General features: G+C 46.4%; 1 protein-coding gene across 1 annotated transcript in view; it reads left to right on the top strand.

Moving 5' to 3' along the window:
* CACHD1 (cache domain containing 1) overlaps positions 1-27,731 on the top strand; it is a 648,022-nt gene that overhangs the window by 467,748 nt on the left and 152,543 nt on the right. The window contains exon 10 of the mRNA XM_069641991.1: positions 6,727-6,876. Coding sequence (XP_069498092.1) covers positions 6,727-6,876 — 150 coding nt within the window. The remainder of the gene's footprint in view (positions 1-6,726; positions 6,877-27,731) is intronic.

The raw sequence follows: 27,731 nt of genomic DNA, 5'->3' as shown, positions 1-27,731 counted from the left end.
ATCTAGCAATAATCTGTCCCCCTGCAGGGCTTCACATTCCGAGTATGGGCCAGGGCCCAAGTTATAGGGCCCAGCCTTAAAGCAGCAACCCTGCACTTTTACTGAACTGAACCCTTGCAGAGGGGGTGAGGGGAATTATTGCTATTAGCACTAAGTGTTTATAAACCGGAGTGTTGATAGCAATATATTTTACTCACCCAAGATGGCTGCCGTGGAAATGGAAGGAAACCCTCTTCCATTTCCATGGTTGCCCGAGAGCTGTTGGGCAGTGCAGCAGCCCGGTAAACCAACAGGTAAGTGGGGAATTGGGTGAAAGCGGACTGAAGGCGGAAAGGGCCCAGTATGGCGCTGGTGGGAAGATGGCAGGGCAGTTGAGCATCATGCAGCCTGCTCTACCTGGGTTTGGATTGTGATTCGTTCCAGGTTTGGTTCGAGCTGATAGGCTACCGCACTAATTACTTTTAATCTGATCAATGCTTGTGTTGCATGCGCTGTCACTCCTTCTAAATAGCTTTCTGCTAGCCCTGTCAAAGGAACAGTTTTTAATCCAGATGTAAACAGAAAGCAGAAGCATTTTTATAGCAGGACCAAAGTTATCTGACAATGAAACTCTTAAAAATAATTGTGCTGTATGAGGGTGACATATTAAGCGGGTCATTTACTGCTTACTGGCCATCTACCAATTGATACATTGTTCAATAGCAACTACTTGAGCAGGGTGGCAGTGAAGCAATCACGTTTTATAGAGTTCACAGATCATGGCGGCATGAGTCAGTAATCAAATAGATATTTGTCGGGTGCAGGTTTTGTTTTTGGGGAAAGATGAATGTGCTGCTAACTGTTGGGGGAGTTTTCCTAGACTACCACCAAGAAGTAAGACTTTAGTAAACTATCCCAGTGTTTTGTAGATCCCCAATTCTTACCGTCAGTCTGTACTGCTGTTGGAACCTTGATAGAGTGACAGAGCAGTCGGCCTTATCTTAAAAGGAAGATGTGAGCTGTAGGCAAGTACAATGAACCCATTTGGACATGTACATCAAAGAAACACTTAGACTTATAATTTATATAAAAGTATATATTATATTTACACCCGAATCCCTTTACTTCATACGTTTACACTAGAACACTTTGGAATATACTTCAAAGGACTCTTCTTAGATTGTGATTATTCGCAGTTACATTTGTTGCAAAGTTAGCAAGTGAAAAGACAATGCTATCGTATTCTCGGTAACTACACGCACTTGCGGTTCATAACAGAAATATGGTAAGACATTTACTCTGCATACACATCAGAAGGTGACTTTAGGGAAGGAAAATGGTTAGTGTAATACTAGCAAGGTTCTAGAGGTGGTTTCTTCCCACAGCAAGTCTTTTAAGTCCAAAAATGCCACCTTAGTGAAAGGCAGTTCAGAGCGGGCTGAAAGTCTTGACAAGCAGCAGAATATGTAGCGTTCCTGTGGATTTCTTGCAGTCTCTAATCTTTAATGATGAAGCAAGTTAACAACTAAAGATGGAGACCCTGTTAAGGGCTCGATAAAGGGACATACGCAGCGCTTGGGTCTGAGGTGAGTGGGGGGCTACCCGGGACACCTCTGGGTTCACTCCAACTCACCGGAGGGACATCACGGATCAAGGTAAGCAATACTTTTTTCCACATAGTACCTCAGGTTTGAAAAAGACTGCATGGCTGGATTCTCTTGGATGTGGCCATGCTGGACCAGACCTATGGATTCCTTGGTGTGATGACGAAAGGCAGGGCAATGGACAGAATCTCTCAGCAGCAGTCTCGAGGGAGGAACTCTGGCACGGCTTCCATCAACTTGTTTGGTCCCTCTGTGGATTTGGCGCCTTTTCTGCAGCACCAACAAAGGACGCGATTTACCTAGTCAATCTTCTCCACTTCTCACAGTCCCACACTCTGCTGAGGGGGTCTGGGCAAGTTGGCTCTGATCTCTGGAGTGTCCTTGAGGGCTCAGCAAAGATTTGGACGAGTTCGGCCTTTCCATGACAATGCACTCGGAATGGGTAGCTGGTCTCCCGGTATTGGGGTTTCTCGGCTCTGGAAACTCACAGGACCTCTGGAGATGGCTCAAAACAAAGTTGGTCTTGGGACTGGTTGGTCCCACCAGTTGAAGGGAAGGAGGAGTCCTCTTTGGACTTTCTCTGTTTTACAGAACACTGGGTCTGGACAGCAGTGGTCACTTCAGTGTTGCAAAGAGTCTGCAGGCGTTTCTGGTGGTCGTCTTCGGTTACTTCAGCTTCCAGTGGTCGACTTGCTTTACACTCCAGATGCCTCACCTTTTATACAGTTCCAGCGCACACACCTCTGCAATCTATCTCAGCAATTTACAGAAAGGGGCATTTGGCTGTCCAATCAGGACAACCAGACCCCCAGTGGGAGCTGTTCCTATTCAGGCAATGTGGCAAACAAAGGACAGGGGGGTGGAAAACTCCTCCCCCACTTCCTACCTGACCAGACACTCTGTAGCCTAGGAACAGCTAACAAAGAATAACCACTCTAGAAATGTTAAAGAAAGGAGCTACCAGGATAGTATTTGACTGACCCTATTTTGCGTAACCAAGACTGTTAATACAGTCTGATTTTTTTAAACAAAACAAAAAACAAAACAAAAAACAAAAAAACCACAATTGTTGGTAGAATACATCCACTGCCACCAGCCATGCCTATGTGATTGTTACGTAAGAATTTGTAGAGTACAACTGGTGTGGGACTTCACAAGACTTATCACTTGGTATTAGGTAACCCACTTTTAATATAGGTCTGTACTGCAAAAGTTGGTAGTGTGATTGAGCAGCCAGGCTCATCTTAAGAGGGGTAATTAAACTGTAGAGCTGTAAAATGAAATCCGTACATACAGGTATCGAAGTAAACACTTAGACACTTAAAGTTATAGTATAAATATTTATTTATATATACACAAGGAATTAGACAATCTTCAAAAAGCAGCAACTAATATTAATTCCAAAGTTAGAATTCAATGTAAATAAGAGCAGTAAAGCAGGTGAGTAACCTTTCATGTGTTATACTTTTTCCAGCACTGTGAGTGATGTCGTTGAGATCGGTATTAACACTTATTTGTGAAACCTTTGCAAAATTGAGTTATGAGGAGGGAAAGGTTATAGCTGGATCAGAACATACTTTGAAAAACAGATTCTCCCAGAGAGATGTATGCAGTCTTTTATCCCAGCAATAATAGTGTTCAACCATTAAAACCTGTTAGTTAACATGCACTGCTAAAGCGAATAGGTTCAGAAAGGGGCTGTTAGAGAGCCAGGACATCCTAAGTCAATGGGCTAGTTGAAAGTTCTGATGCTCTCTTCTTAGAAAATGTATTAGAAAAGTCAGTAGTGTAAATAGAAAATCACAGAAGCTCAAGAGGAGCCACCGTGAAGAAGCACAAGCTGCAAGGCCATTGCAAGTGAGTTGAGGTCAACTCTAAAGAGGGTAAAACAGCATTCCCCAAGGTAGGAAGCACCACAATTAGCAAAAGGTAGATGTACCCGTGAGCTGGAGAATTTGTTACAGCTGCATGCCTTCCTGTTGCAGTGTAGCAGACCCTTGTTCCTGGTCCTTGGCCGTGGTGATGAAAGGGAGGACGTCTGGCGGGCTTCTGCAGCAGCACTCGAGAGAGAGGGGCTCTGCAGCAATGGATTATCCTTGATGCAGCAGCCTTTTGTGGTTTTGACGCCTTTTTCTCAGCGCCAAAGAAGAATGTACAGCTCTGGTTAGAAGTTACTTGATCCCTCGGTCCTGGACTCTGGTGAGTGGGGACTCTGGATGAAGATTTCCTGCTTCTGTAGGGTCATCTGAAAGCCCACAAAGTTTTGGCCGGATTCGCACTTCCGAAGACAATGCACTTGACGGTCAGGGGTCCACGGGCATTGGGATTCTGCAGCCTTGGAAAGTCACAGCAAGTCAGGGGGTTCGCACCAAAATGAATCTTGTCTTAAGGCTAGTTGGTCCCACCAGCCCAAGGGATGAAGTCGTCCCGTGGGGGTCTTCCCAGTCGAAAACAAAAACAGGGTCAGCTCAGCTGCAGGGCTTCACCTGGCACTTTGCGGTCCAGCAGGGTGCTGCTGGTGTCTCATGTCTTCGTCATTGGATCTTGTCCTCCAGCGGTCGACTCTGCCTCTAGTCCCAAAAACCTCACATTTTAAGCAAGTTCCCACTCATTCACAGCCCTAGGCTGTCAATCACCCAGCAGGGTCCTCCAGGACAGTAGATTGCCAATCCAAAACTCAGGCAGACCTAGAGACAAAGGACAGGCAAGTTTTGGGACCCTCCCCCAATTCCTGCCTTTGCAGACAGCCTGGGCAGGCTTCAGGGCTGAAGCCTGCCAAAGGCAAAATGCACGAAGGACTCAAACCCGATTCAAACAGAGTAAAAGCCCAGAAGGAACTGACCAGAAATGGTGAAAAAAGAAGACCGGGGTAATTTTTGGAAAATGGTCACCCTTGGATGCTGTACTGCAGTGGAGGAATCCGCCTGTGGGTACATGGCACAGGGTAGTAAAAAAGAATCCACTGCCACCAGTCATTTGTTAGTGTAACAGAATGTTACATGAGAAGTGGGATAAAGGAGTTACCATGTAACCCCCCAGCACTTGACATAGGGTAGTATGTGCTGGACCCACAAAAGAGAGAGTAAGTAAGACTGGAGTCATCTTACTATTCTTGGCCACAGTAGTTCACCCAAGAAAATGGAGTTAAAAAGGGACTTCTCAGTGGCACTGCACAAAAGGTGCTGTGTGTCACAATGCAAAAAGCAGATGCCTATGCAGTTCACCAGACTCCATTAAACAGTAAGAAACACAAGAATCAGAAAAAACACGAGTGAGAAAAAGTTACACTAACTCGGGAGTTAAAATTTAAAAGGCCCAGAGTCCAGCAAAAGAGCTGTGGGTCTCTAAGGTTAAAGGGAATTGGCACAGAAATGAAACTTCTCCCCAACAGTGACTACAAAGTCACAGGAGCAGAGAGAAGGGGGATGCTAGGTATCCCCTTAGCACTCCACATAAGGTGGTGTGTGCTAATCTCTCATAGTATAAAGTTTTAAGAAGGATACCTTGTATCCCTCTTTCTTAAGAACGTTAGTTGCTCGAAGATAAAGAATCAAAGAGAACCCAAAGGGTTTTCGGCAACACTTCCCGTAAGGAGCTGTGTGCCGCAAACGCTAAAGACAGATGTCTTAAGAGATATGGAGAAAAGTAGACTCCATAGTAGAAGTAAAACACAGAGAACAGAGTTTCAAAAGACAGCGCCCATAAGAATGAATGAGTGGAAAAAAACTCCAATCATTCAGGATAGAAAGAAAAAGGTCCAGAAGTCCAGCAAAAAGTGCTAGGGCGTGGGGGATCTCACTAGCAGAGGGGATGAAGCATAAACATGATAAATATCTTGAACACTTGTACTTTCAGACTTCTTTCCAGGTTTTGGTAAAGTAAGCATGGAGAGACTCTGGTTAAAATGGAACATTGGCAGCTGAGTGAATCTTAGGCTTTCAATGAGGAGGATGCATCCTGTGCAATCCATTCAGACTCCTAATCACTGGTGATCGCCAATGTCACCTTTTCTCAGGCTTTCACTCAAGATGTGGCGTCTGTCGGGAATGTCGGACATCTTTCAAGTATCTAGCCAGGTCTGTGAGGGATTTTGGGTACACTACACGTCACGTTAGGGATAGTGTTACAGGCATGCCCACGTCGACATCCCCTTTCGATTCTCGAAAGACAAGGTGCAATACTCTGCAGTTACCATTGGATGTCAAACTATATGCACAGCATGTGAATCTAAGCAGATGCAATCATCAGAAATGCTTTTACGGTAAGTAATGCATGTCATCCAAGACGAGCAGAAGCCATGACCAGGATGTATGGCTTCATCTGTTTCCTTTTACACAAAAGGAAAACTGTTTGGGTTTAGTTGAGAAACTTCTACTGGATTTCTTACACAGGGGAAGCCCTCTAGCACCACAAGGTTTACAGCAAGCAGACTCCCCTTGGGTAATTTTCTCACCAACCAAATAGTGGCAGCTAAACTGTGCAAGGCTACTGGCAACAGCTTGTCACTGGGACATTTCAACTCTGAGGGGCCCAGGGTGTTTCAGGTGGCAAATCGGAGTTACATCCCAAATAAGGCCAGGGATGTGGAGTTATACAGGAAAAGGTTGGTTACCAGTCAGGGAGTGGGGGGTGCAAAACTATATGCAGCCTTTCTGCAGAGGCACAGTTTAGGATTTCTGCTCAGATATATTCTGGTTATTGTGTGATGTCATCAGTAAATGGTGCAGCACATAACAAAGGCTGTATTGCACTTTGTTTGAATATGATTGTCTCTTTACAATAACCTGCACTGTTACTTTACATAATATGTTCATTTAACTTGTTTTGCAAGATGTAGTGCCAGTTCAGAATATCATATTTTTACTAAACCCATACTGTCGTAGATTACAGTTAATCACTCGCATGGATAATTTTATTCTGGTCCAGTGTCAAAGTGACGGATGCTGTTATGGATAATACTGATGTACTAAAACCTAAATGAAATAAGTACATTATACCAAATTCTGAATTATTTACAAATGTTGTAGCTTTGTCCTTGGGTGAAGTCTGGTTACTATAATTTTGTATAGATGCAACTTTAACATGCATCATGACTAATTGTATCTGATTAACACTGTAAACCTTTGCATGTTCTTGTTCCCAGGTCTGATCATGACCGTAAGCAAGCCATGTTACTTTGGGAACCTCCTGCTGGGGATTGTAGGCGTGGACGTGAATCTTGCATACATCCTGGAAGATGTGACATACTACCAGGACTCCTTGGCTTCGTACACCTTCCTTATCGACAATAAAGGTACCTGTGAAAATAATTTCTCTTGGTCTCAATTATCTGTTCTTGCAAGCCAATGGATCCGTTCTGTGGCAGCCTTCATGTATGTTACAATTAACAATTGTATTTAATGAAAGACAGGGAAGTAGTACTTAAAACACATTGTGGCAAGAGCTTTTCTGGAAAGACTGGTAATTCAGGTAGGTGTTTGTTGCCAAGTGTTTATATAGTAGTTTCATAAACTTGCTCAATAATTAATAGAAGATGTTCTGTCATATGAGTAATGACTTTCTTACACCCTTGACCACAAGTTACTGTGAATCCTGGATGGCTCTGTAATGTTTGCTTATTAAGGTTGCAATGTTCCTGTAGATGGGTTGTGTGTCCCCCCACTATACTCTATCGGGATCTTCTCCGGCACCTACTTCCCTTTTATCTGCTGAATTTTAGCATTGCTTGGATGAGGTTTCCACTGGCTCATTGTGCCTGGGTGTGTCCTCCCTTCTTTCCTTTGAGATGCTTTTCCTCTGGCGTACTCTGTGAAAAAAAGAGTACGAAAACGTATAAATACACCAAAGACTTTATCAACTGGTGTGCTTGTTAAACCTATTTTTAATATTTTGCTCCTTCTGCTCAATGATCCATTACCAGAAAGCAGTACCTTTACTGCTGCTGGTTTCATGATTTGAACAGAACAAGATATCCCCCCCGTCCCCCGTAACACAATCTGTAGACACTAACCATGGAGTTGAGGAGCACTAGACGCCCCTTATACCACATCCCTACTGTAAGAAAGAAACATGCATTTTCATCCCAAAAACCTTGCTCTGTGCCCTGACCCATTTAAGACCATACAGGCCTTTGAGTGCACTAAAACAACCCTGACCTCCTGGCAATAGGAACCCAACATTAGGTATAAGTCAGTACTACACAGGTTGGTAGCATGTTGAGCAGCCAGGCTTGTCTCAAGAGGGATCAGTGTGACTGTAGGGGAGTTGCACAAATATTCAGTGACAAGTTTTCAAAAACTCTTAAACACAAGGTTTCTTGAGTAAACAATTTATTTATTTACCAGTCAGTTATAGTAAGCCTTCATCAGAAGGGAGCAATCTAAAACCACACACAAATACACTTCAAAACTACTCTCATTTAAATCAGCAAATACCCATTTGGGATGACACACAGGCACTACCTACACCCTCAGGTGACTTCAATAGCTAGGGTGCTGTTGGCATTAATATATTACTGTTGCATTTAGAATATTATTGGGAGTAGTGTTAGAGAAGAGAGTTCAGAATAAAACAGGTATCCACACAGTTAGTCTTAAGTGGGTCAGTACTTTCAAAACAACCCCCCAATGCAAAGTTAGTTAACCCTTTCCTGGAAGGAAGGCAAAACACACCAGCAGAAGAGAGAAGAGTCATTCAGGGAGCCAGGACAGCCAAAGTTACGTTGGCAAAAGACAGGGTGAGCTGAAGCTCTTCTTGCCGGTAAGAAGAAAGTATTTTCCAATGTTTAAAAAGTCTTGGTACAATAGAAGCAATGAAAGTAGGGCCACAAGCTGATTAGGCTTATGAGGTAAAGAAGCTGCAAGCAACTCTTCATATGTAACCAAGCAAGTCTCCAACGAGGACAAGTGACTACACAACAAAAGCTAAGTTCTCTTAGACTTTACAATACCTTTAGGTTGAAGAAAGTGCAGCAGATGACTTCTGCTCCTGTGCAGCTCTGCAGCTCTCACTGTTCCTGGGCCTCAGTCGTGGGGACAAGAGGGAGGACTTCTGGGTACTCCTGCACTGCAATGGGACAGTCACTGCTCGCAAACTTCAAACAAGTGGCTGTTCGGTGTTTCAGCTCTTCGTGTCTACTGCAAGTAGCAACACAGCGATTCCTGGCTGTCAAGATGGGCTTTCCTTGCATCTGGGGTCTCGCACTCTGTTGTGGCTCAGGCTTGGTCAGTCCCGCTTCCTGGGATTCCGGAGGATCTTTCTGGAGCTCTTGGCCAACTTAAAAGCAACGCACACAAACTGGTGTGCCTCTCCCTGGTTATCCGGTTCCAGCTGCAACTGCAGTGGATACTCAACCAGCTTTGAGAGGATGTCCAGGTGGCTTACTTTGGAGTTGATTGGTCCCACCAACTCAAAGGGAGAAGTTGTCCTTGCAGGGGCTTCTCGGTCGATAGAAATTTGGAGTTCCAGCACAGCGACAGGGCTTCACCGGCCAAACCAATGGTCCAGGAGTTGCAGCAGGCGCCCCGCCCTCTTCAAGTTCTTATTCGGATTCTTTCATCCAGTGGTCGACTCTACCTTCCAAGCCATAAAGCCTTGCCTTTTATGCAGCTTGCCCCCATTCATTCCAGCCTAGCTGTCAGTCACCCAGCAGGGTGGCTGTCCTTATCGGACAGCCAGCCAATAACCTAAGAGTGCATTCCTATCTCCTAAGAGACGAAGCACAGGGAGTTTCGGGCACCTTCCTTGCTTCCTGCCCCCGCCAGACACCCTGGAGTCAGAGGCGGGCTTCACTTGTGAAAAATGAACAAAGGGACCAAACCTGGTTTGGCACAGAGTAAATCTCAAGAAGGACCTTTCCACAAGGAAATGGCGAAAAAAGAATACTGGGGCCATTTTGACAAACATGGCACCCATGGGTGCTGTGCCATGGCTGCGAACGCAGCCCGCGCTGAAATCCCATGATAGTAGTAAAAAGTAAACCCCTGCCACCAGCCATTCAGTGAGAAAAGGGTAACATGAAAATGTTACGTGAGAAGCTAGACAGAGGCGATACTAAGTAACCCCTCCAGCACCCGATTGTAAGGTGGTGTGTGCTGGGGTCTAGAAAGTTAACAAATGCAAGTAAAGTCAATTTCACTTTACTGCTCTGGGAAACAGTTTATTCCAGAGAAGGTATTTAAACCTTTGGGAAATCTGAAAAACCTCCCTGTCACTGCACTGAAGGTGCTGTGTGACACAATGTAAAAGACAATGCTTATGGAGTTTGTCAGACTCCTTAACCAAAAGAACCACCGGGTACAAAATCACATTAAAATACATAAGAGCGTGGCAAAAAGGGGTCTCCCTCTCCAGGTTAAAAAAATCAAGTCTTCACAATCCAGCAAATTTGCTGGGCGTCGCTAAGTTAGAGGGAACATATTTCTGAGAATTCTCCCCAACACTGTGCCAGATGGCTCTAGTCCTGTTTGGGATTTTATTTTTTTCCATCATGCCCACTACGCAATCTTAACTGCAATTTGTATGTTAATCAGACAATCAAATCTGTATATTACCAACTGAAATTGATTAAGCCTCTTCTGCCTCTTATAGCATTGAAAGATTGTTCAATAGTGGTTGGTATATTGACAAATTCAAATTGGATTATTGTAATGCACTCCTCATGGGTGTTCAGAAATTCCAAATACAAAGATTGCAGGTGGCACAGAACTCGGCGGTTAGACTGATGATTTCTACATTGTCATGGAGGTCGGCTGTTTCTCAGTATTGGAGAAATATTCATCAGCTCCCGATCCAACAGCGAATTCTGTTCAAGACTCTGTGCCTCGTATTTAGATGCATTCATGGCCTGGCCCCGACATACTTTGTGTCTAAAATGCAACGTCACCAGCCTACCCGATTACTTTGATCAGTCGGGCAAAATGTGCTGGTTGTCCCTTTTACCAAAACGACAACCTGTGGTGATAGGTGTTTCTCTTACTTTGGTCCTCGTTCCTGGAATTCTTTACCCAAGGACCTTCGACAGATCGAATCCCTATCCGTGTTCAGGAGGAAACTAAAAATCAATCTTTTTATGTAATTTGCCTGAGCCTCGATAAGCTTAGGATAGCATAATTCTGCAAACTACTGATTTTATTGATAGATGCACCTAGATTCAGTTCTGATTGCACCCTATTCAATGGGTATGCATGTTCAAAATAAAATCAGAGCTATTAAGTACTGGGTTAAACTTTAAGTGTAATTCAAGACAGTTAGCATTTTGTTTGTATTTTGTAAGCCCTGTTTTCATAAGTCTATTTTATAAGGACCATTTCTTATTGGCAGTGTAGGTCATGCTGAAACACCTGTGTCTATCACAGGCTAACCTAGAAATCATTCAGGGCGCTATCAGCAAGGCTACTAGGAGCCAGTACAAGAGTAAATGATCCAGGGTCTGTCACTGGGCCGACTCTAATGCAATCGACCACCCCCCCCTTACCTGCAAGTTGGATGACGTGCTCTCCTCCTCTGCACAACTTTCTCACTCAGGTGGGCAGGTGGATACATGCCGAACCTATTTGGCAGCCATAGGGGCCTACAGAAATTTGGAGGAGGGCTTCTCTTCCAACCCAGTGGCCAAGTGACATTTGGCGGTTCTAGCCAGGGTCTTCACTCCCATCAAAAAACCATACCCCTTGTGGGACCTCAATATAGTGTTGGGCGCCTTGGCGCACAAACCGTTCGAGCCAATGGCATCTGCAGACATCAGGCTGGTCACCACTAAAACGGCTCTGTTTGTGGAACTCGCCTCTGCTTTCAGAGTCGGCGAGATCCAGGCAATGGTGGCTTCAGAACCCTATACTACTTTACACAAGGATAAGATGGTCCTAAGAACACACCCTGCATTCCCACCTAAGTTAGCCTCCGCTTTCCATCTGAATGAGGAGATGGTCTTACCTATGTTTTTTCCCGACCCTAAGGACGATGCTGAGAGGGTCTGGCACTGTCTGGATGTCAGACGCGCTCTGAAATTTTATCTGGACAGGACCAAGGGCTTCCGCAAGTCAGACACTTATCACCTGCGGGGGGTCAAGGCCGGGTTATCAGGCATCCAAGGCCTTTATTGCAAGGTGGATGGTTTCGGCCATCAAGGAGGCCTACGAGGGGCAGCACAAACCACTTCCAAGTAACATGCATGCCCACGCTGTCGGAGCCAAGGCCACGGCCTTTGCATTCCAGAGGCAGGTGCCATGGCAGGTCATCTGCAGGGCGGCCACCTGGGCCACCCCTTCGACTTTCTCTAAAAACTACTGTTTGGTGGCCTGCTCTAAGTCAGATGTAGCTTTCGGACAGACGGTTCTATGGAATCTGTTTTCTTAAGGCGAGTCTCCTCTCCACTGTGGGACTACATTCATTTGTAATCGGCCATGCAGTATGGTGGGAAAGGAGACTGGACGTACGAGCAATTAATAGTTACTCACCGTAGTGACCAACGTACACTTAGTGCTTAGTCCCCTTTCCTCCATACGTCGCACCATCCTCACCCCTAGTACTGGGGTCATTGGGCAATGTTAAATATTGATGCGTCAATGGGGGACTGAGGAGTGGCGCCGGTGGGCGGAGTCAGGGGCTCCCCCAGAGCTTGTACATTTTTAAAGGGGGGGTTTCATGGGGGGGAAAAAGTTCAGTCTCTCATCCCTAGCGAGGGACGCCCCATGCAGTATAGAGGAAAAGGAAGTGTCCAGCAGGGGAACACGAGAGAGAAAGACAATGCATTACTTACCGTAAGAGCATTTCTGATGGTTGTATCTGCTTAGATTCACATGCTGTGCATAGGTCCGACATCCAGTGGTCACTGCAGAGTATTGCATTTTGTTTTTCGTAGTCGAAAAGGGGACGTCGACAAGGCGTGTCTGTAACACTATCCCTATAGTGACGTGCGTTGTACCCACAATCCCTCACGCGTCGAGGTCCCTCAGATTGTTTTTTTCCGCCCAGCTTATGGTCGCCTTACGCGGAGCTCCTAGAGAGACATTGCAAAACAATTACTACGGACCTCGGTCCTTTAATATATACTTATTGTAAAGATCCCTCCCCTCGACGTTCGCTGTGAAGCTGTTTCTCCGCCGTGCAAGTTTTCGACGGAGAGGAAGAGACGGAGGAGATCCCTCGGCGCTGCCGAACACGTGGCCAGGCCTCGCCGGCCAACATACAGTAGGGAGAGTGGGGGTTCGAACTTTTATCTTCTCGTCGAGAATGTCTTTCTTTCTCCCCTATCTTTCCCTTGGGGTTGTTATCACCAGTTTTTATTGCCTCAGCTATGGAGAGGACACCTTTTAAGTTTTGCCCACGCTGTAGGGGCAAATACACTTGGAAGGACAAACACAAGCTCTGTAATCGTTGCTTGCCCCTCGATCATAAAGAGGACAGCTGCGCGGCCTGTAAGCTCTTGAAACCAAGAACACTTAAAGAACGGAAAGTTAAGAGGTGGGCGGACTACGCTATGTCAAAGTCAGTTTCCTCACCCGCTGCCGCTGTTACAGAAAGTGACGAGGAGGGTGATAACTCGACGTCCGTTACGGAAGTCATTAACCCCCAGAAGGAGCGCTCGTGCTCCTCGACGTCCGTCCCCGGCCCCGACGGGCTCGGCTCACGCCCTGCTTATGGGGATGAACACCCCGGCGACAAGGACGCACACAGACCCCATAGGCCTAAGCACACAACCCACGGCTCTTCTTCGTTGAGGACGAAGGATCCACCAGCGCCGAAGGGGACGCAGGGCACTCCGGTGTCGACCTCAGACCGCAAGGGTCTCAAGCCCCACCCGCAAACGCAGCCGCGACCAGCAATTGGGCTTTCATCTAACACGGGCGCTACCTCAAAAACATCTGACGTAACGCTCCATAGAGTGGCCGTCGAAAAACAACGCGCAGCGCAGGCAACGCCGACTCCAGAACCCTCGACTGACGAACTCGTCGTCGAGAGTCTGGCGAGAATTGTTTCCGAGGATAAACGTAAGCGGACGACGAAACGGACGTCGAATACCGCACCCAAGGAAATAGAAACGCCGAAAAAGCACAAGAGTAGCCAGGAACTGCCCCATTCATCTAAAGGCACTTCTGAACTACCAGAGGGCTTTTCTGAGGGCGACGGAAACCTTTCGTCGATGTTGTGGGAGCGTTCGAAGCGTTTTGAAAGTGATAACACTGATTTCCCCCCTCTAGACTATTCAGGGGTTCCCCATGAGACCATTGAAAGACTCCATTCTTGTATGGAAAAGATGGAGAGGTTTTTGGGTAGCCAAAACCCACCCACACCCAAAAGACCAAGAGAATGGACCCAGGATGACCCTAGGGTCAAGATTCCTAGGCTGTTTCCCCCTTCTACAGATGCATATGACCTCAATGAAGAGGAGCAATACCTCCAGGAAGATGAGGAGTGTTTAGGTGGAGAGGAAGAACATGAGGAGGAGAGGTTTGAGGAAGACCCTACTAGCGCAGGAGCTTTTGAGGAAGATACAGCTACCTCATAGCCCGGGCACTCCCCATCAGTGCAGCCTTGGCAATCCCCATTGGTGCACTCAGACCCTGATGTCTTTCACCCTTCTCCTCCCAAGGACTCACCTATTGGGAACACCTCCCCCATAGATGACCAGCCTTCACTTAATGCACTATTGCGCAAGGCAGCAGCGCATTTTGAAATAGACACAGGGGAGACTCTTCCGGACATAGACTTTGTAGAAAAAGTTATTAAAGAAAAAGCCCCGGTCAGTCAGTCCATTCCGCTCCTGGCTTCTATAAGGAGAAGAATAACTCCTTCCCTTTCCAATCCGGCCTTAGTCAGAGGGGTCAACCCTCGGATAGAAAAGCTCTTCAGCCCTTCGTCTTCTGACCCTTTGTACATCAGGGGACATTCTATTCCGGACTCTCTGGTAGTTACTAACGCAAGAAAGAGAGCGGGGGTACCACTATCTACTAGTGAGGCACCACCTGACAAAGAGGGCAAGAAGCTCTATGCACTTGGGAAGAGAATCACGACCTCTGCCGCCTTCTCAACTAGGATTGCGAATAACAATTCCCTATTAGCTAGCTACGCAGATGCACAGTGGAGCAAGCTGCGCAGCGAAGCAGAGGACGCACCAGAACCCCTGCGTTCACGCCTGTTGGCTACTATATCAGAGGGAACTCTTGTAAACCAGGGCATCGTAAAGAACTCCTTGGATGCCGCAGAGACAGCTGGACGTTCCCTGGTTCAGGGAATACTTCTCAAACGCCATGTCTGGCTGCGCAATTCGGGATTTAAGCCAGAAACCTAGGCTTCCCTAATAAATAAGCCCATAGAGCAAACACATCTGTTTGGAAAAGCAGTTGATGAGGCCCTAGAACATGCGAAGAAGGAGTTTGATACCATCAAGACTCTTGACCAAATTTCTAGGCCACCTAACAGACGCAGCTATGGCAATAGACGCTCCTTTCGTGGCCAACGCCAGCAGCAAAGCCAACAACAATTTTACTCTGCTACCAACTGGCCCTCTAACCAAAGCACCCAGTTCAGTCAAAGAGGCCAACGTCGTGGCAAAGGAAGAGGGCGTGGCTCCAGTCCAAAAGGCCCCACGCCCAATACCAACAAATGACCCAAAGATTCGGGTCCCCTCCCATGCATCACCGGTCGGGGGCCGGCTAACATCGTTCCTTTCAGCATGGGAGGGAATAACGTCAGACCGCTGGGTATTATCCACCATAGCCCACGGATACTGCATCGAATTCAACGGTTCCCCAAAATACAGACCCCCACGGAACCGGCGCATGACACCGGAACACCTCACTATTCTTCTTCAAGAAGTAGAAGAGCTACTAAAAAAAGAAGCTATAGAGGCTGTCCCCCCTATCGCAGGTAACAGAAGGTATTTATTCAGTGTACTTCCTTGTACCCAAAAAGGATTTAACCATGTGCCCTGTATTAGATCTGCGTCCAGCGAACAATTTTGTCAAACCCCAAAAGTTTTGTATGGTAACCTTGCAGGATGTAATCCCACTGTTATCACAGGGGGATTACATGACAACACTAGACATGAAAGATGCATACTTTCATATTTTAATGTTGCCAGCGCACAGAAAATACCTCAGGTTCAAGATAGAGAACAAACACTACCAGTTCAGAGTACTACCCTTCGGGATAGCATCTGCACCAAGGGTATTTACGAAAGTACTGGCAGTGGCCCACCTGCGCAGATTATCCATCCCGGTTTACCCGTACCTCGACGACTGGCTCATAACAGGGGATTCTTACGAAACTTGCTTCTCCAATACCCAAAGGACCGTAGACCTTTTGTCCCAACTGGGCTTCTCCATCAACGAAAAGAAGTCCAGCTTAGACCCCAGCCAAATCAAACAATTCCTAGGGGCTCTAATTCGAACAAAGGACGGCCTCGTCTTCCCCTCCAACGAGAGGGTCCAAAACATGCTGTTTCAGATCCCCCATTATGTGGCAGGTCGAGAGGTTACGGTACGCAAAGCAATGCGTTTGCTAGGGATGATGGCGTCATGTATTTATTTGGTACCTCACGCGCGCCTGCGCATGCGCCCAATGCAAGAGTGGCTCTACAGCCAGTGGTGTCAGGCCAGCGGACAATGGGACGATCTAGTGGTGGTCTCGCAGGCCTTGGTTCTCTCGCTACGGTGGTGGACAAAGGAAAACCTGTTATTAGGGAAAACTTTTGCCACACCCGCAGTGGAAGCCACTCTAACCACAGACGCATCCCTTACAGGATGGGGGGCTCACCTATCCCATCAGACTGCTCACGGAGTGTGGACTCCGAGCTTAGCATCCAAACATATAAACCTGCTGGAACTATTAGCAGTGTTCAAAGCACTGAAAGCCTTTCAGGAACACTTACAAGGAAAGACAGTGATGGTCCTCACAGACAGCACCACAGCCATGTACTATCTCAACAAGCAAGGAGGCACTCACTCTCCAGGACTGTCCAAGCTGTCCCAGAATATATGGAAGTGGGCTCTCAAACACAACATGTTCCTACTATCACAACATGTACCAGGGGATCTCAATCTGCTAGCAGACCAACTCAGCAGAGACTTCCCCCTACCCAAAGAGTACGAATGGCAATTGCAAGAAGACATCGTCTTAAACGTCTTCACGCAATGGGGTTTCCCGGAAATAGACCTGTTCGCAACCCTGGAGAACTCACAATGCCAAAGTTACGCCTCCAGGTACCCCCAGAACCAGTCCAAGGGGAACGGTCTGTTGATTCAATGGTCAGGGAAATTTGTTTACGCCTTTCCCCCGACTCCCCTCCTCAACAAGGTGGTGCACAAGATGCACCAAGAGCAGGTGACCATGATACTAGTGGCCCCAATGTGGGCCCGGCAGCCATGGTTTGCTCACTTGATGGAGATGTCCCTATCTCCCCCAATGAAACTTCCTTGCCCGTACAACATGCTGTCACAAGACAAGGGCAGGACACTGCATCCATGCCCTCAGACCATGACCTTAGCAGCCTGGCTCCTGAGATCATAGAATTTGGACATTTACATCTCCCTCAGAGATGTATGGACATCCTCAGGGAAGCCAGAAAACCTAATACTCGCCACTGCTATTCTAGCAAGTGGAAAAGATTTGTCATCTGGTGTAGAAGTAAGACCATCAACCCGGTTGACTGCTCTGCCACTAACATTATTCTGTACTTGACCCATTTACTGGATTCAGGTCTAGTGTTTAATTCCATTAAAGTCCACCTAGCGGCACTTTCTGCATACACCACTTCCCAACTTAAAGTGTCGTGGTGGAAGATACCAGTTATAAAGGCCTTCATGGAAGGGGTAAAGAGAATACACCCCCCAATAGCTAGCCCAGCTCCCGGATGGGACTTAAACGTGGTACTTTCTATACTCATGGGCACTCCTTTCGAACCCATGCACAAGGCAACTCTTAAATACCTCACTCTTAAGACTGCTTTCCTAATAGCTATCACCTCCATTAGGAGAGTAAGTGAACTACAGGCTCTTTCTGTATTAGACCCCTTCGTATCAGTTCACAAGGATAAGGTGGTTCTTCGCACACACCCAAGGTTTGCACCAAAATTCATCTCTAAATTTCATGTAAACCAATCTATAGAACTACCAACGTTCTTTCAAAACCCTTCCAACTTGGGAGAAAAAAGTCTGCATACACTAGATGTACGCAGAGCTGTCATGTTCTACATGGAAAGAACCAGATCACTGAGAAAGACTAATCAGTTCTTTGTCTCGGTGGCAGCAGGAAGAGAAGGAGATGCAGTCTCTAAGTCCACCATATCTAGATGGATTGTACAATGCATCACTCTCTGTTTCTCTCTTGCTAAGAGAGAACTACCCTTCAAGCCAAGAGCACATTCCACTCGAGGCACTGGGGCATCCATAGCATTCATTGCAAATGTTCCCCTTGAGTCCATCTGCAAAGCGGCTACCTGGAGTTCTGTGCACACCTTTACAAAACACTACTGTCTAGATGCACACTCAAGATCTGACTCCCTGGTGGGACAGGCAGTATTAAGACATCTTTTCTCTACTGTTCCTTCTCATAACCCACCGCCAACTCCGGGTACTGCTCGCTAGTCTATGCACAGCATGTGATTCTAAGCAGATTAACAAACATCAGAAGACAATGCATTACTTACCGTAAAAGCATTTCTGATGGTTGTATCTGCTTAGATTCACATGCGCCCACCCTTCCTCCCCGCTCGGATGGAAGGAACATAGACTTCCTTTTATATGTCTTTTCTGTACTCACTCACGTCTAGAAGGCTCCCTCAGGGCAGAAAAATACAAACAGAGGGAACTCGACGCGTGAGGGATTGTGGGTACAATGCACGTCACTATAGGGATAGTGTTAGACACGCCTTGTCGACGTCCCCTTTTCGACTACGAAAAACAAAATGCAATACTCTGCAGTGACCACTGGATGTCGGACCTATGCACAGCATGTGAATCTAAGCAGATACAACCATCAGAAATGCTTTTACGGTAAGTAATGCATTGTCTTTCTCTCTCGTGTTCCCCTGCTGGACACTTGCAAGACTGCTACGTGGAGGTCTGCACACACCTTCACAAAATTATACTGTCGACATGGATTCCAGGGAGGAGTCCAGAGTCGGCCAGGCAGTCCTACGCAATCTGTTTGTTTGAGGTGAGTCTGTTCCAGTGATAAGTGGTTATACTTCTGTTGAGCCTTCACACCTCTCGTGGCTGTTGTGTACTGCTGTGTATTCGTATTTGTTAGGGAGAATTTTAATTTCTTTGCCAATTCCCTTTAACCTTAGGGACCCCCAGCTCTTTTACTGAACTTGGGGCTTTTTAATGTTTACTCTCGAGTGGGATCTTTTTCTCACTCGTGTGTTTTCCTGACTATGATTTTCTATGTGCCTTGCTGTTTTATGTCATCTGGTAAACTCCATAGGCATTTGCTTTTGCATTGTGAGACACATCTTTTTTGCAGTGCCACTGAGTAGTCCCTTGGACTTTTCTTAATGTAAATATTCTTGGGTGAACTACTGTTCCCAAGAATAGTAAGATGACTCCTGTCTTACTTCCTTTACTTTATGGGTCCAGCAGACACCACCCTATGTAGAGTGCTGGGGGGGTTACATAGGTAACTCCTTTAACCCATTCCTCATGTAACCATTTGGTACACTAACTCACTTGAATGGCTGGTGGCAGTGGTTCCTTTTTTACTACCTAGTGACATGTATATATGCAGGCTGATAACTCGGCTGCAGTGCTGCACCCGAGGATGACCATTTTCTCAAAATGGCTCCTGTTGTCTTTTTTCACATTTTCTTGTTAGTTTCTTCTGGGCTTCTACTCTGTTGTTTTCATCAGGTTTGAGTCGTTTGTGTGTTTTGCCTTTGTCAGGCTTCAGCCCTGAAGCTCGTCCAGGCCCCAGTGTGTCTGCAAAGGCAGGAAGTGAGGGAAGGTCCCGAAACCTCCCTGTCCTTTGTCTCTAGGTGTGCCTGAGTGGAACTAGTTCCAATTAGCCAGCTGGCTGTCCTGGAGAATGGTGTCCTGGTGTGATTGACAGCGTATGGCTGTGAATGAATGGGAACTTGCATAAAAAGCAAGGATTCTGGGACTAAGAGCAGAGCTGACCACAGGAGAACATCTGAAGCAGAAGGTGGGAGAAAACACAAGCGGCACCCTCCTGGACTGGAAAGTGCCTTGTGAAGCCCTGCAGCTGTGCTGACCCCATTTTCAAATTGACAGGGAAGACCTGTAAATCTATTGCTGCCGAGTCCCCCTCTCTCACGTGCTGCCACAGCCCCGCCAGACGTCCTCCCTTTCCTCACCACGACCAAGGACCAGGAACAAGGGTCTACTGCATTGCATCCTGAAGGCATCCAGCTCGAATAACGTCTTCATTTCAACAAGGTACTGTAGAGCTTAGGGGACGTTATCCTTTTGCCATTTGGGGTGCTTCCTATCTTTGGGAGTGTGATTTAACCCTACACTAAGTTGACCTCAACTTACCTGCACTGGCTTTACAGCTTTGTGCTTTCTAATGGTGACTCCCGTTGAGTTGCTGTGATTTCTCTTTTGAACACTGACTATTTAAGAACAATTTTCAAAGAAGAGCATCAGACCTTTGCCTATTTGACTTTGGTGTCCTGGCTCCCTAAAGGCCTCCTTCTGAACCGATTTGCTTTGGCAGTGCTTGTTCGTCACAGGTTTTAAATGTTGAACACTTTTATGCTGGAATAATAAATAGACTGCCTGCTTCCCTTTGGCAGAATCTAACTGTTCTTACAACCTATCATTCTGTCCTGATCTAACTCTGACATTTCCTTCCTTAAATAAGTCAATATTGCAAAGGTGTTACCTATATAAATGTTATACTGACCTCAAGTGAAGTCACCTCTGGGTGCTGGAACATGTTTAACATATGAATTAATTACTCACCTGCTTTGTTGTCCACTTTTTTTTAATTGAATCCTAACTTGAGGTTAATATTACAGCTAATTGCTACTTTTTAAAGAAGGCTTTAAATATCTGTGTATAAATAATGTATTCTATAACTTTAAGTGTGAAAGTGCTTACTTTGATACCTGCATTTACTGATTTCACTGTAACCCCTCTACAGCTCACATTACCCCTCTTAAGATAAGCCTGGCTGCTCCGTCACACTACCTACTTGTGTAGTACAGCCCTATATTTTAAGGTTGGATTACCTAACACCAGGAAATAAGTCTTGTGTAGTCCCACACCAGTTGGAATGTATTAATTGCTACCAAACAGTCATCGAGTAGCGTATGATTGCAGATGCGTGCGGGTGGGTGACCTTATCAGTAGCTACTATCCATCAACATGGAGTGTTATGTACCCGCTAGTCGGGGTGGTTTTTTGTTTTGTTGACTTGGTGCAGATCATGTCCTGTCTGCTCGAGTACTTTCTCTCCGTTGCTCAGTGTATTCTATGAGTGGCTCATGGATGCCTCCACCTATCTGGCAGGGGGTGCAATAACCCGAGAGGTGGTGTGGGTTTGTCAGGACACGGGGCGAGGGGGAGAGCCAGGTCTTGAGGGCCTTCGGAAGGTATGGTGATCATGTAAGTGGCCTATGTGAAGGGGCATCGCGTTCCAGATAGTGGGTGCTTGGACAGAAAAGGAGGATCCCCTTATTCTGGACGATTTGAAAGGGGGGCAACCAGGAGAAGTGTGGTGCATGATCTTGTGCTTCTATGGGTTATGGAAGGGGTGAGCTTATGTTGTAGGTATTCTGGGCCTGTCTTGTGCAGAGCATGGTGGGTGATGCACTTGGCTTTGAAAGTGGACTGGTGCCTGACAGAGAGCCAGTGGGGCACTCAGGGGACAGCTGTGATGTTCTTTCTAGGGCCACGGGCCAGGAGGCGCTTAGCTGCAGTGTTTTGGACCCTTTGGAGTTCTGAGTTGAGATGCAGGGGCGCCCAGTTATAGGGAGTTAGTGTAGTCGAGGGAGAGAGAACAATAGTTGCGATTGCTGAGAAACTGTAGGGGAAGATGCATCAGAGGATGCAAAGGTGTAGATGGCACGATTTAGAAACATCATTGATGTGGGGTGAAAGTGTCAGATCTGCATCCATGGTACATCCCAAGTTCTTTTCTGAGTTGGATGTAGCGGATGGAGGACATTGGGAGGAGGGCCACAGGTGGGTTGGGGGGAAAAGGGTAGTCTTCCCACAGATCATGATTTGGGGTTTTTCCAGGGTTGAGGAGGAGGTAGTTGGCCATCATCTAGTGGTCAATATCTGTGAGGCGAGGATGGGTATGGGTAGGATGAAGTCTTGGGGATCTTGAAGATCTTGGTGTCCTCTGTATAGTTGTAACAGGTTTTACCATGTGAGCGAATGAGAGCAGGGAGGTGGCTCAGGTAGAGATTAACGAGCAGGGGGGGGATGGGGAGACAACATGGCAGGCGACAGGACGAGGGGTTGAGCAGAATGTGGGTAAGTGGGTAATTTGCGATTGGTTATAGAGGTAGGAGAATATCCACAAATCGATGCTGTATCCTTGATGCCGAGCAAACTAAGTCTGTCCATGAGGGTGCAGTGGTAGATGGTGTTAAAGGCAGCCGAGAGGTTGAGGAGGATAAGTGCGGCACAGCCTTCTGAGTCTGCAGTTCCTTTGCGATCATACCAGATCAAGATTAGGGTTGATTCAGTTCCTCGTGTTCTGAAGCTAGACTGGGTGGGGTCCAGAAGGAGATTGGACTCGGTGAAACGGCTGAGCTGGGAGTAGGCTGTTTGGTCAATTAATTTGGCTATGAAATGGTTGTTAGAGATATGCCGGTAGTTGGCCGTACCTAGGGGGGTCGAGGGAGGGTTTTGTTGAGCAGTGGTTTGATGTGGAAAGTCTTGAAAGCTCCTTGAAAAGTGCCTGATGTGAGGGAGGAGTTCATAGATCTTGCTATGCTGCCTGCACAGAATGAGGAAAGGATATCTTTTGGGAGATCAGGATGGCATGGGTCTCCCAGCAGACGGCTGCTGGCAAGTAGCTTCTTGAATTCAGGCGGCAAGATGGGAGAGAAGGAGAAGATAGGTCTGGCTGTGGGAGGGTCTGTGAGGTTGGAAATGGGAGCAAGCGATAGGGACAGGAGTGCTGCTAGTTTAGTTCTGATGGTGCAGCTACTTTCCACTGCTATGTTGTGGAAGTGGTTCGAGAGGGCGTTGCAGAGTGCTTGGGAGTGTGTAGTTGCGGACAAGGTGCATCGAGGGGTCTTGAATTGAGATATTTTTTGGGCGTTCACTGCTGGTGTCACAGGCGTTAGAGATTCTGTTCCAATAGTTTTTTGGCCTTCCGGATTTGTACCTTGTAGGCTTTTATGTGACTGGTGAATGCCACTCTGTTCTGTGGTGGTGGTTCGGCCCACCGTCTGCATTCTAGGGTTTCATTTAGAGTTTGGAGAGCTGGGGTGAACCATCTGGGGCATAGAGGATCTGAAGGGGGTAGGAGTTCTGAGGGCATTGGAGAGCCATTGGTTGAAATGGCTGATAGAGGGTAGACCTCTCGGGAGAGGGCGATTGGGTAGGGATGCAAGCAGGGACTCAGCCAGGTCTGGAGTTACTATGACTTTTTTGTATACAGGGAAGCAAGTAGACGTTCCAGGGGTAGTCAGGCGGGGAGGATTAGTAGTCGAAAGTGTGAAGATGGCTTCATGGTCCAACCAGATTAGTGGCTAGGGGGGTTGTAGGCATGGAAATCAGAGTGGAGAAGCTGAGGATTGCATCCAGGGTATGTCCTGCAGAGTGTGTGGCACCTGAAACCAGTTGAGTCATGTGGAGGGCTTCCAGGTTGTCCAGGAGTGGTGGTGTCATTGGGTTATGCGCTACGTCAAAACATATGTTGCTATCCACTAGCACGGTGAGTGGGTGGTGGGTGACCGCTAGGAGTCACTTAGTTTATCAACCAAGTGTCTGTTGTAGCCTGGATGTCTGTATGAGTGAAGAATTACTGCCAGTGGTAGAATGTGCAATCCCATTAACACTGCATCACTTCTTTCTCATTCTCTCCTGGGGTGTTCCTCTTCAGCCATTAATCCGATCCTCCTGGTGTAATGAAATGAACCCATTTCTTCTTCGGAGAATGATATATCGGCATCTGAGCTAGAGTGCAAACAACCTTCAGGACATCACTTTAACTTAGAGCTGTCTAGTTTTGGCAGTGTATACATGAAATCTTAGTGTAGTTTGATGTGAAACATAGAAATGCAAATAATTGGTTTAAGGACTGTTAGATGAGTTTTCCGAAAGTCCCACTTGAAGGTAAGATTTTAGTAAGCTATCCCAGTGGTTTGTGGATCCGCAATTCTTAGTATGAGTCTGTACTACTCGGGTACCTTGGTAGAGTGGCAGAGCAGTCAGGTGTATAATAAGCGGAAGATGTGAACTACAGGTGAGTACACCGAACCTAGCTTGTAATGCACATCAAAGAAAAACATGCACATATTTATATATTGTAATATAAATGTATTATATTTACACTTTAAATACTTAGTACAATGAAGCAAAACGCATAGGCATACTGTTTAGATACTTTTAAAATGGACTCTGCTTGGTTGCTAGTTGCTGGGTGCTTACAATTGTTACAGGAGTTTGACAGCTCTACTGCGTTACCAGTAATAATACGCACCCACAAAATAATACGGTAATCTGAATGAAGGTAGCAAAGACATACAAGATAGTGATTTTCGGGAAGGAAAATAGTTGGTTAGTCTTATCCTAGCAGAGTTTAAGATTTTAGAGGCAGTTTCCTCGCACAGCAAGTCTTTTTAAAGACCAAAACGCAACCCTAGCTAAAAGCCAGTTCAGAGAGGCTTCGTCTTGAAAAGCAGCAGAAGTCAAAAGTCCCTGTGGATACTTTCTAGTCTCTAGGATACAAGACGCAAGAGGACTTGACCAATGTGGAGACCCTGTTAAAGGTCTCACTAAAGGGACACAAACATCGGCTTGGGTCCGAGGTAAGTGGGGGTTGCCCTGGACACCTCTATATTCACTTCAATGCTCTGGAGCGACTTCTCAGATAAGGTAAGCAATACCTTTTTCCCCACAGTATCTTTGGTTAGAAGAAAGCATTCATGGCTGGATGCTCCTTGATGTTGCAACTCTGGACCCGACCTCCGGATTCGCTTGTCTGATGACAAAAGACAGGACAATGGATGGGATCTCTCAGTAGCAGTCTTGGGGGAGGACCTCTGGCATGGCTTTCATCAACTTCTCTGATCACTCTGTGGTGTTGGTGCCTTTTCTGCAGCAACAACAAAGGACGCAATTCACCCGGTCAATCTTCTTCAGTTCGAGCAGTCCTGACCTCTGTTGAGGGGACTTGGACAAGTTGGATTGTGTCTCTGGAGTGTCCTTGAGGGCTCAGCAAAGACTTGGAGGAATTCAGCCTTTCCACGACGATGCACTTAAAATGGGTTGTCGTTCTCCTGGTACTGGGGTTCCGTAGCTCTGGAAAGTCACAGGACCTCGGCATATGGCTCAAATAAAAGTTTGTTTTGGGACTGGCTGTTGCAACCAGTCAAAGGAAAGGAGTTGTCCTCTTCGGAGTTCATCTGTCACCCAGATATCGGGTTCAGGACAGCAGTGGTCACTTCATGATGTTGCAAAGGGTCTGCAGGCATCTCTGGTAATCTTAAGTTACGTCAGCTTCCAGTGGTCGACTTGCTTTTCACTCCAGGAGCCTCACCTTTCATACCCTTCCAGCAGACACTCCTCTGCAATCTCTGTTAGGGAGAATTCTCAGAAATGTGTTAATTCCCTTCTACCGTAGAGACCCCCAGCTCTTTTGCTGGACTTCAGGACTTTTAATTTCTAAACTGGAGAAAAGGAGCCCTTTTTCTCACTCCCTCATGTATTTTTATTGTGTTTTAGACTGTGTCTTTTAACTTTAGAGTCTGACGAACTCCATAGGCATAATCTTTTACATTTTTATTTTTTATTTATGTGTTTGTAATGCACCGAAAGCCCACAGGCATCAGGGCGCAGAGACCTACAACAGGCACAGTAGACCAACAGGGCTGCCGGAAGAACCTTTGTCTATATGGAGATTTACTTGAAAAGGTGAGTCTTGCGGTGCTTCCTAAAGATTCTGTGATTAGGTTCTAGGCGAATAGACAGAGGAAGTTTATTCCACTGCTGAGCCGCCCTAACAGGGAAGGATTTCCCGGCACCCGTCACTCGATTAGCCGGCGGCACCTTGTAGCCTACCAAGTGCTTCCGATCTCAGGGTCCTGCTAAGGTTGTATCTTATGAACTTAGACCGGAGGTATGTCAGAGCCACCTCATACAAGCATCTGTGCACTAAAGTCATGGCTTTGAAAAGAATTCTGTCCTCAATCCTGAGCCAGTGGAAGTGATCTCCTTCCTTCTGTCACAGGGTCTCTTCTGTTAATCCCTTTTACCACACGTACCGCATTGTTCGCCATGTTCTGGCATTTCTCAATGCATTTCTTAGTTGCCCCAGCAACAGTGAATTGCCATAATCCAGGTGCGACAGAATGATGGCCCTAACAATATTGGCCGAGTTCTTTTCATTTAGAAGGGGGTGAATGGCTCTCAAGAGCGAGATGTAGTCGACATTACTTTTATGCAGGTAATTAGTGTGAGCCTCCGTGCCCAAAGTGGCCTCCATCATCCCAAGAGTTTTCAATTGGGTAACTACCTTAATGCATGAGTCTTTGACAACAAACTCATATTCTACTCCTACCTTGGCTCTCGCTTGTCTGGAGCCAAATATCAACTCGTTTTTTTTGCTATTTGGGCACATCCAATTTTCTTCCATCCACTTATCAATTATACCATATAATGCCATGACCTTAACCTTCCTGTTTGGTAATCACCCTCTAACTCCAACACCAGCTGTGTATCATTGGCGTAATTGGTAAAATATTCGCCGATGGATTCTAAAGGTACACATAAACATTTCATAAAAAGATTAAAGAGAAGAGGGGGTATACTGGCTCCCTGTGGAACCCCTGCACTTACATGGGCAGGCGTCGAGAAATTCTCTTCCCAGTGTACTCTTGCTACTCGATCTGCCAGGAAAGATGCCAGGCCAGTGCTGCCTTGGAGTATCCTGTCGTTTTCTCCAAGACATGCTGTAGCAGTTGATGATCCACAAGATCGAAGGCCGCGCTTAGATCCAATAGCATTAGCATCCCGGTCTTGCCCTCATCCACTATGGATAACATACATGATTGGCTATGTGCAGCACAGAAGACAGACTGCTGCTCATGCAATATGTTGTTGGCTTCAACATGAGATTGCAGTTGCTCTGTCGCTATTTTATCCATAATTTTCAGGATAAAATTGGTGTTGGTGATCGGACGCAGGTTGCCAGGGTCCTTAGGATCCAAGCCTGGTTTCTTGACCAGGTGTCTGATGGTCACCTTCTTAATCTCTTGTGGAACAATGCCATCATGGAAGGAGGCATTCATTATTTTTGTCAGGACTGGGGCAAACAGTTCCTTGTTCTCTACAATTATTTTGGGAGGAATTAAGTTCTATGCGCAGGAAGATGGTTTCATCTTTGACAAAACTTTAACCATCTCTTCTTCAGAGATGGGTTGAAATTTGAAGTTCTCCAATTCATAATGCCGCAGTTCTACAGCGTTACGTAAGCGGATCTCCTTTGAGGCTTCTCTAGTCAGGATAATGGACTCTCTGGCTTTGTGAATTTTGTCTGCAAAAGCCTTTTTCACCATTGTGACATACAGCACATTCAGTGCAGTGGCATAGGGAGGTCTTAGATTTCCTAAAGGTTTAAAATACCTTCTCTTGGTGAAACTACTGTTTCCAAGAGCAGTATGAAATTGACTTTACCTAATTTTGTAACTTTCTAGACCCAGCACACACTCTTACCATAGGGTGCTGGAGGGGTTACTTGGTATCCCCTTTGTCTAGTTTCTCATGTAACATTATGTTCTCCCTTCTACAATTAATGGCTGTTGGCAGTGGTTTACTTTTAACTACCATGGTGTGTTTTTACCGTGGGCTGCGTTCTCAGCCACAGTAAGGCACCCATGGGTGCCCATTTCATCAAAATGGGTTTAGTATTATTTTTTTTTCCATTTATTGCTGGAAAGGTCCTTGAGATTTACTCTGCGCCCCAAACCAGGTTTGGTCCCTTTGTTCGTTTTGTCTTTGGTGG

Source organism: Ambystoma mexicanum, chromosome 1q, assembly GCF_040938575.1.
Source record: "Ambystoma mexicanum isolate Mex_15411 chromosome 1q, UKY_AmexF1_1, whole genome shotgun sequence".
Taxonomy (NCBI): Eukaryota; Metazoa; Chordata; class Amphibia; order Caudata; family Ambystomatidae; genus Ambystoma; species Ambystoma mexicanum.
The sequence above is the reverse complement of the archived record's forward strand: the minus strand, read 5'-3'. Positions and strand labels throughout refer to the sequence as shown.